The sequence below is a fragment of the Leopardus geoffroyi genome, chromosome D3 (assembly GCF_018350155.1).
Source record: "Leopardus geoffroyi isolate Oge1 chromosome D3, O.geoffroyi_Oge1_pat1.0, whole genome shotgun sequence".
Classification (NCBI taxonomy): Eukaryota; Metazoa; Chordata; class Mammalia; order Carnivora; family Felidae; genus Leopardus; species Leopardus geoffroyi.
The window spans coordinates 38,729,455-38,738,442 of NC_059339.1; the positions used below are offsets into that span (position 1 = coordinate 38,729,455).

Sequence of the window (8,988 nt, forward strand, 5' to 3'; positions counted from 1 at the left end):
GCACAGGTTTGGCTGGATCCAGAGCTTTATGGGTGTTCCCTTTCTCCTGGGTGACTCGGGTCACCCCTCACATTCCAAATGAAAGATGTCATTTTATTCATTTGCTTTGCTAACGTTTATCGAGCGCCTATCATTCTCCCAATACACATAAGACACCAGCAACACCAGCCAAGACACAACGTCCGAAACCTCGTGTCCGAGCCTCTGCCAGTGTGCGCTAAGGGCTAAGGTGCCCGGAACCCCCACCCTGGAGCCGTGGGCGAGCCCCGCAGGCGCAGCGCCCGACCTGCGCGCGCCCGAGGGCGGCACTGCCCCACGAACATGCACACGCACGGGAGCGCCGCGCTCCCGCGTCCCCGGCGCAGCGCCGGCGGCGGGCGCGGGCGGGAGCCCAGGAGCCTGGGCGGGAGGCGGGAGCACCAGGCAGGGCGGGTGCCCGCGAGCGGCGCTCGTGCTTACGCTCCTCTGCTCACGAAGCCCCGCCCCCGCCCCGCCCACCCCTTCTCCCGCGCGCGGGCTCCGCGCGCCCCAAGCCGCGCGCGTGCGCGCGCGTGCGCAGGCCAGGGCCCTCCGGGGGCGGCCCCGTAGACTCCATCCTAAAGCGTCGCAAGGTCCCGGATTAACCCTTTCCTTGCAGGCCCATTTAGAGGCCCTGTCGGGTTCCGTGCCTGCGCAAGCCGGTGGCGCGCCTTCCCCCCAGCCCGCACCGCGCATGCACGGGAAGGGGGGGGTGCCGGTGGGGGTGTTCACGGCCGGCTAGACATTCTGTGCTCGTGCAGGAGGAGGGCTGCTACCATCAGGGACGTGCACGATTCCCTCCCACCCCGCCCCCTCCCCAAACTCCAAAAAAAAAAAAAAATTCAAAATACACTGCCACCCACCGTGCCCCCGCGCCCCGCGTCCAACCCGTCCCCGGCCTGCGTGCAGTGAGCGCGGGGAGCCCACGGCGAGTGTCTGTGGCTGTGCCAGGCTGCAGGTAAGCGCGGGCCGGGGGTGCGGAAGGGGCCCGGGCCATCCGCGAGGCGGCCGCGGGGGCGCGGGGGCGGCCGGCCGCCGGCGCGGCGGGGCGGCCCGGAAGAAGCGCGTTCTCGCCGAGCTCTGGGGCACCAGCCAGTTCCAGGATGTGCGGGCGGCCGCTGGCGGCGCGATGCGAGCGGCGCCGGGCGTGGGCCGGGGCCGGGCCGGGCGAAGGGACCGGGCGCCCTAGGGACCGCGCAGGCCGGCGAGCGGGCTCCGGTAGCGGCCGGGCGGCGGCGGCGGCGGCCCCGCGCGCGCGCTCGCCGAGTCTCGGCGGCGGAGTTCATGGCCGCCCCCGCTCGCACCGCCGCAGTGCACCGCGGTGGGGGTGGGGGTGGGGACGGCTCTGAGCCCGGCGCGGAGCGCGGCCCGCCGGGCGCCGCCCCTACGAGCCGCGGGCCCCGCCGCGCCGCCCCCAGCTGCCTGCCGCGGAGGGGGCCGGGACCCCCGCGCACGCACTCCCGGGTGCGCCCGCGGAGCTTGGAAGCCGGCCGCGCGCCGCCCCCGCCCCCGGCCGCGGGAGGGCGGGGGAGGGCCCGGCGCGAGCCGGCCGGGGAGTGCGCGGGGCGCGAGCTCCGGGCTCGCGGGGCGCGGCGCGGGGCTGCGGAGCCGGGCTGCACGCCCGCTCCCGCTCCCGCTCGCCGCCGCCGGCCCTCCCTCTTGGGCGCGGAGCCGCGGCCCCCAGCCTTCTCTGGACTGCGATTTTGAAAGGGAAAGTGGCTCTTTCACCTCCCGGCTGCGAAGCGGGGAGCTTTTGTTTGGGAAGGGATGCAAAGGGCCTTATCCGACCCCCCACCTCCGGGCCGAAAGGAACGAGAGCGAGGCCTGAGAGGCTCCGAAGTCCTCTTGGGTCTTGCGCTTCGTTCCCTGCTTCCTCCCCATCCCGAAGGTGCGAGCTTTCAACCGGGAAGTCGCGCCGCCGCCATTGTCGCGGCTGCTCCGGGGTAGGGGAGGCGGCTGCCGCTGCTTATGTAAGTTTGACTTTGCTGGAGCCCCCGCTCCCTGCTCTCTAACGGCGGCCCAGCGCGCCAGCGGTTTGGAGAACCACAATAAAGGGGCAGCTTTGTTTGGAGGTGTAGTTGGGGCTACATCTTTCCCTGCACCTACACAAATACTGGCAACGGCCGTCTTCCAGTTTAACTCACCTGAACTTAGCAACTGGAACGTCTCAGCAGAAAGTAATGGTCCTCGGCGGTCTTGCGAGAGAGTGGGGACCAAATATCACACAGCACCCTCCATCCCACCAAATTCAGCACCGTGGTGTGTCGCCATGGGTACTGCAGGGCCACTCCTCTCCCTAGTCCCATGCACTTTTATCCCACAAGCCTTAGGGAGAGTTACAGCAGTGGGAAGCGACTAGGTAGGAAGGTTTTGCGTGGCTGCCTTCCCTTGGACATGACTGCAGGCCGAGGTGCATCGAAGGGACTGGCGGGGTCCGCAGCAACTCTTACTAGTAATGTTGCCCAGCTCTCACAGTGTGCAGATGAGAAACCCCCTGCTACTTTAGGCAGCTTAGGGGTGTGTTTGTTTTTCTGGGGAGGGAACTTTGGAGGGTTTTCAGAATGTTGGTCTCTAAGTTCGGTTCTTGCACCACAATTTTTGTGGAAGAATATTGCAGCTCAGTCCTTGGTTCTACCACACCGGAGTTTGCGTGCTCACTGTTCAGTCGAGGAAAGATGTTTTTCAGAATATTGGTCTGCAGGATGGAGTCCCTCTGGTAAGAGTTAAAACCCCCTAAAAGCTAGAATTTTTTTCAGTCTCCCAGTAGGGATAGAGGTGAAAACACCGGGATTTCTCAATTATAACAATAAAGAGCAGTGTAGTTTAAGTGATAGGTGCACATCACATAGAAGCATGGAAAGAAGAAAGCAGCTACTGTTCTCTCTCCTCCAGGGTTAATTGTGGGGTATGGACACGTCTATGACTTTATATTGATTTTTAAAACGTACGCACTATATGCTTCTATGAGCCTAGAAATAAAGGTGGAGGGCTACATGCCCAAGCAGGAAATGGTGGGGGTAGGGGATACTTACTGGCTTTTTCTGTATCTGTGTAGCTATGAACCTCTGTGCAAATCTGGGCATGGGCTTTGTTAGGACTTCCTTAGTGGTTCTCCAACCCATTCCTCTAATCCCAGTGTACCGCCCCTGCACGCCCCAAGTGCCACAGCCTTTATCTGTTCTCATTCATATCTGTTCAGAGCTGGACCTGATGCTGCCAGTCACCCTCCTCTCTGTTCCCAACCTGAAAATGGGTACATGTGCAAGTGGCAGGACGAGAAAGGAAAGTTTATTTTTTAAAATCAATTCTTGAAAATATTCTTGTTTAGAATTTGGGATGGAGGAAGGTCCTACCTTATTCTTGTTTGTCCTTTTCTCTTGTAGGACTGGCGCATCCCTGATCAGAGTTATTCTGATCTGAAGAATTTGGTGTTTGAAGCATTAAGATAATAGCCTGAGTTGTTCATGGTAACTATAACTCTGGATATTAAATCTTGAAAATATGGTTTGGTGTTTGCTTTAAAAAACACAGTGTGCATAACGTATACAACATATAACGTATATGCACAGTAACGTATGTGCTCAGTATGATATATATACACGTATCGGTTATGCATTAGAACTTCTGTTTCTTTGGGGAGAATGCTTTGTTAAATAAAAGGAAAACAATGTTTCAAAAAGAAATCATACAGAACACATTCTTTTAAAAAGATAATTCTTTAGGACGGTCTTTTGCGCCAGATGTCTCGTGCCAGTTCAGAAGTTTTTTAGCTTATAAAATACAGCACTTGCCAAGCACATCCAGTCCCGATGACGCTTTCGTCCGGATGGCGGATAGATTGGCATCCAGGTGGACTGAAGACACTTATCACTGTCCTCCCAAATGCCATCTGATTGTCTGAGGGTCATATTAAACCATAACCCTCATTCAGAAGTAGCCCAAGGCTGGTGAGGAAAAAAACCCCAGAAGACAACGCTAAGTGGGATGTTTTGGCAATGATATCTCTTTCTAGTTCTACGGGAGTGATGCGTCTCTTCTGTCCAGGAAGCAGAACACTGAGTGCTGTTAGTTGCTTCACGGAATCTCTTCTGTACACGGAATTAGAGTAGACACGACAGGAGTAGAGGCTCTTGGCCTCGCACCTCGCTCTTAAACCTTGAGGTTATTTGTTGTCATTACCTCTCGTTGTCAGAAGCACAAGTTTTGGGGTAGGCTGCCTGGATTGGAGTCCCAGCTCTCCAGTAAATAACTAGAGTATTGAGCAGGTTCCTAAAGTCATGTATAAAGGGGCGGGGGGGGGGGTGGTGGCGGGTAGGAATGCCTGTGTCCTAAGGTTATTTAATCAGTACATTTGTGAAGGCACGCAAAGCACACAGAACAGGGTCTGGCATGTATTACGTGCCCACTCAAAGTGGCTGTTATTATTACTAAACAAATACTTTTTAAACTGAAGATGAATAGAAGTGACAACATGGCCATCCCCAAGCTGGGATGGATATCCCAGTCTTTCGTACTCCTTGAACCACTCCTAACATTGACTTTGTGAAATTGCTAGCCCCTGAAAATTCCTAAGGAAATGAAAGCCCACCTGTGTTTTGTACGTGGAAAAAGTATCGGTCGTAAATCTGAAACTCTGTTTTTAACAATTCTTTTGCAGGAGTTTTTCATCAGTATGTCTGAAACCATTAAATATAATGACGACGATCATAAAACTCTGTTTCTGAAAACACTAAACGAACAACGCCTGGAAGGAGAATTCTGTGATATCGCCATTGTGGTCGAAGATGTGAAATTCCGAGCACACAGGTGTGTTCTTGCCGCCTGCAGCACCTACTTTAAAAAGCTTTTCAAGAAGCTTGAGGTTGATAGCTCTTCGGTAATAGAAATAGATTTTCTTCGTTCTGATATATTCGAAGAGGTCCTGAACTACATGTACACAGCAAAGATTTCGGTGAAAAAAGAAGATGTCAACCTAATGATGTCATCGGGTCAGATTCTTGGTATCCGGTTTTTGGATAAACTCTGTACTCAGAAGCGTGATGTCTCCAGTCCCGATGAAAACAACGGCCAGTCAAAGAGTAAGTATTGCCTCAAAATAAATCGCCCCATTGGGGATGCTGCTGACACTCAGGATGATGACGTGGAAGAAATTGGAGACCAGGATGACAGTCCTTCCGATGACACGGTAGAAGGCACCCCCCCGAGTCAGGAGGACGGCAAGTCGCCGACGACAACGCTCAGGGTTCAGGAAGCAATCTTAAAAGAGCTGGGGAGTGAGGAAGTCCGGAAGGTAAATTGCTACGGGCAGGAGGTAGAATCCATGGAGACCCCGGAATCGAAAGATTTGGGGTCCCAGACCCCTCAAGCCTTAACATTTAACGACGGAATGAGTGAAGTGAAGGATGAACAGACGCCAGGCTGGACGACAGCCGCGAGTGACATGAAGTTCGAGTACTTACTCTATGGCCACCATCGGGAGCAGATAGCCTGCCAGGCGTGTGGTAAGACATTCTCCGACGAAGGCAGGTTGAGGAAGCATGAGAAACTCCACACGGCAGACAGGCCGTTTGTCTGTGAAATGTGCACAAAAGGTTTTACCACACAGGCCCACCTGAAAGAACACCTAAAAATCCACACAGGGTACAAACCCTACAGTTGCGAGGTGTGTGGAAAATCATTTATCCGCGCCCCAGACTTAAAGAAGCACGAGAGAGTTCACAGTAACGAGAGACCTTTTGCGTGCCACATGTGTGACAAAGCCTTCAAACACAAGTCCCACCTCAAAGACCACGAACGAAGACACAGAGGGGAGAAGCCCTTTGTATGTGGCTCTTGCACCAAGGCATTTGCCAAGGCGTCTGATCTGAAAAGGCACGAGAACAATATGCACAGTGAAAGGAAGCAGGTGACCCCCAGTGCCATCCAGAGCGAGACAGAACAGTTGCAGGCAGCAGCGATGGCCGCTGAAGCCGAGCAGCAGTTGGAAACGATAGCCTGTAGCTAGAGGTGATGGGACAGGACCCCGCTTCGCCTGAGCCCCGGAGACTGAGACCGCATTGTTCGTCGTACATGAACGCCAGTCGCTGTATTTTTGTGGACACTTACGGAGCGTTGTACTCGCTGGACTTAAGGCAGTGCTTGGTTAGGTAGTTTTAAAACTTTGCAAGGAAGTAAGGTTCCTTGGTTCCGACCAAACAGTGTCACTGTCCTGTCTGGTGTCTGGTGGTAATGTCGCCAGTAAGTCCCCCTCCCTCTTTTTTACGATTTTAATTTGAGAACTCCTGTGTCCAGTTCAGAAGTAGGAGACTTCTGTTCCATTTTTAATTCCTCTCGACACTTGCTGCGCTGGTGAGTGTATTGCACAGAGTGATAATTGAGTAAATTGATTTCCTGATCATCACGCTTATTTGTGACTTCACAGTCAAAACAGCCTTTTTAATAACTTAATAAGAGTACTTCATGTAGATGCAGAAAATACTGGTGGGTGGTTGACCAAGAACACCGCGTGGATACGAACACAAGTTCCAGAAGTGCAGAATGGCATTAGATTTGTATTCGGTTTGTTAATTTTATATCACTGGTTTTCACTATTTTTGTGGACAAATGATGGTTGCTTTGCTAAAATGTTTCTTCATTTTGATTGCCCGCACTTCCCCCAAAAGATGTAGTCACAAGTCCCGAACACAAGGCTGAGCAAACCCACAGGGATGATGGTGGTCTGGGGGCTGAGTTCTTTTTGTTCCTCTCTTTTGGGGCATTGTCACTCGGCGGCAGATGCGGTTTGTGGGGTAGACCAGTTATTAGAGGGATAGCAAAGGGGGAATAGGAACCTGCTCTCAGGGACGAGGTTTTCATGTTTGCAACAATTCCAAGATTTTCTAGATCAAAATAATTCTCAATTGATTTTTGAACTTGGATTTTTATTTAGGATCAAATTAGGACAAGAACAGGTATGCTTCTTCGGATACATTTGTGTCACTTAAGAGAATGTCATCAAGCGTTTGGGCTCTCTGCAGCACGTGATTTATAGGAGATGTAATATCGTTACTTAAATTAATAAATTGAAAATCTTTTAAGTGTGTAAATAGTGTAGAAGTGTTGGTCTTATGTATTTCAAGTTAAAAGTAGACAGCTGCACTTTTTTTTTTTTTTTGCACATTGGATTAAAATAACTTTCATAAGCAGCAAACATCAGTCTCTTTTTTAACCAATATTAAAGACTATCAGACCAAATTTTTATTTTTTTGAAGTATATTTCATCATTGGTGGTTACAGTTTTAAGTAGAGTTTGGTTGCCATTTCATAGTCATAAACAGAATTATAAACACTGTTCCAGTTTTGGTGTATGCAAACTTTTTTTTTAACCATTTCTTTAGGAATATATTGAAATGCCAAAATAGTTTGAATTATGTTCTGTAATAAAGTATTAGTCAATTATTTTAGAATGTACAATTTTAGGAAAATGTCATTTTTCAAAATTTATTTTTGATTCCTAGAACTTTTTTCCTCAAGATACATTAAAGTAATTTCATTTCATACTTGTTGCATTAACACCTGTAATTGCTGTTACAGGAGAAATTTTATTTTTTAACTTGATGTATATGTTGTGCCCAAGATCATAGGATGGAGATGCTACCTTTTAAAGAAAGTTATTTATTGGTAAAATGTTTAGTTTAAAATTAATTTAATCTTCTTTCTTAAAAGTCGTTTATTCTGTCCTAAAAGTAGTCTTGTCACTGTGTTTATATGCTGTTAGTGGAAGGGGAACTGATTGGCGCTCCTTGGCTGTTTTAACCAAAGCGGAGGAAAAATAATTTAACGTCTTGTCGATAGCTACTACAACAAACCATTTTTGGGGGCTTCATTTTTGTATATAAAAGAAAATATACTTCTGTTATTCCTGTTTTCATTTTTTTCATAGCAACGTTTCACACATCCAGCTTTCTGCCGAAGCACATGTTCTATGCTATCTTCATCATGGTTTTACACAGAGTTGCAAGTTAAACACATGGTGTTGATCCTCAGTGAAACCAGAGTCTCGGTGGTACCCCAAAAAAGCTTAATTTTCAGCACTTGATTTGTATTATGCACATACCTATCATCTGTCCACTTTTGCATGAGAAATGAATTTGTGGTTTACCGTGGCTAACACCGGTTACGGGGTCTGTATGTGTGCTAGCATGCATGTTCCCTTTGTGTTTTGGTGGCAGCAAAGTCATGACGTGGAACCTTTCCTGTTCTCTGGTCTTTCAGACTGCCTCTCCCACCCAGCTAACTTGAGTGGTCCCCTGGATGGTGAAGCCTTCATGTTAGACCTCCAATCACAGGGCGTTAATTCTGAAATATGCTGACCCTGAATCTGCGATGTGAGAGGAAAGGAGATTCTAAATGTTAATGTTACTACCTTTACATTATCTGAAAGTCAGCTACTTTTTCCTTTTGTACAAAGAAAATGTCTGTAGGCTTGATTTTAACTTTTTTTTTTTTTTTTTTATAAAATTTTTTTTTTTTTTTCAACGTTTATTTATTTTTGGGACAGAGAGAGACAGAGCATGAACGGGGGAGGGGCAGAGAGAGAGGGAGACACAGAATCCGAAACAGGCTCCAGGCTCTGAGCCATCAGCCCAGAGCCCGACGCGGGGCTCGAACTCACAGACTGCGAGATCGTGACCTGGCTGAAGTCGGACGCTTAACCGACTGCGCCACCCAGGCGCCCCTTGATTTTAACTTTTATGCCAAGGCGCAGTATATTGGCAGTGACAGAGAATTTTAGGAAATCTGAATTTTAGGTAATTGCCTGTTGATTAACTTCATGAATTTGGGATTGTTAGAAATCACAGAAGTTACCATCAAGTGAGCCAGATGCTAACAGATTCCTACTATTTTGTTGAAGAAAAAATTGAGGTGCACATTTATGCAGTCTCCAGTTCAATGGATTATGTTGTACAAGGATAGCCGAGTCACTGGGAA

At 49.8% G+C, this 8,988-nt stretch overlaps 1 protein-coding gene across 4 annotated transcripts; it reads left to right on the forward strand.

Annotated features, from left to right (window-relative positions):
* Window positions 1-631: 631 nt before the first annotated feature.
* On the forward strand, window positions 632-7,915 carry ZBTB14 (zinc finger and BTB domain containing 14). Of its 4 annotated transcripts, none has more exons than XM_045456799.1 (3): window positions 632-976; window positions 3,218-3,485; window positions 4,676-7,915. In XM_045456799.1, exons 2-3 carry the CDS (start codon window positions 3,483-3,485, stop codon window positions 6,020-6,022), a joined length of 1,350 nt encoding a protein of 449 aa, XP_045312755.1. In that variant the 5' UTR covers window positions 632-976; window positions 3,218-3,482; the 3' UTR covers window positions 6,023-7,915. The 4 variants fall into 4 exon arrangements, with proteins under 4 accessions (XP_045312755.1, XP_045312753.1, XP_045312756.1 ...); XM_045456797.1 differs by having other exon boundaries at window positions 3,402-3,485; XM_045456800.1 differs by lacking the exon at window positions 632-976 and adding an exon at window positions 1,555-2,734 and having other exon boundaries at window positions 3,402-3,485.
* Window positions 7,916-8,988: the final 1,073 nt, after the last annotated feature.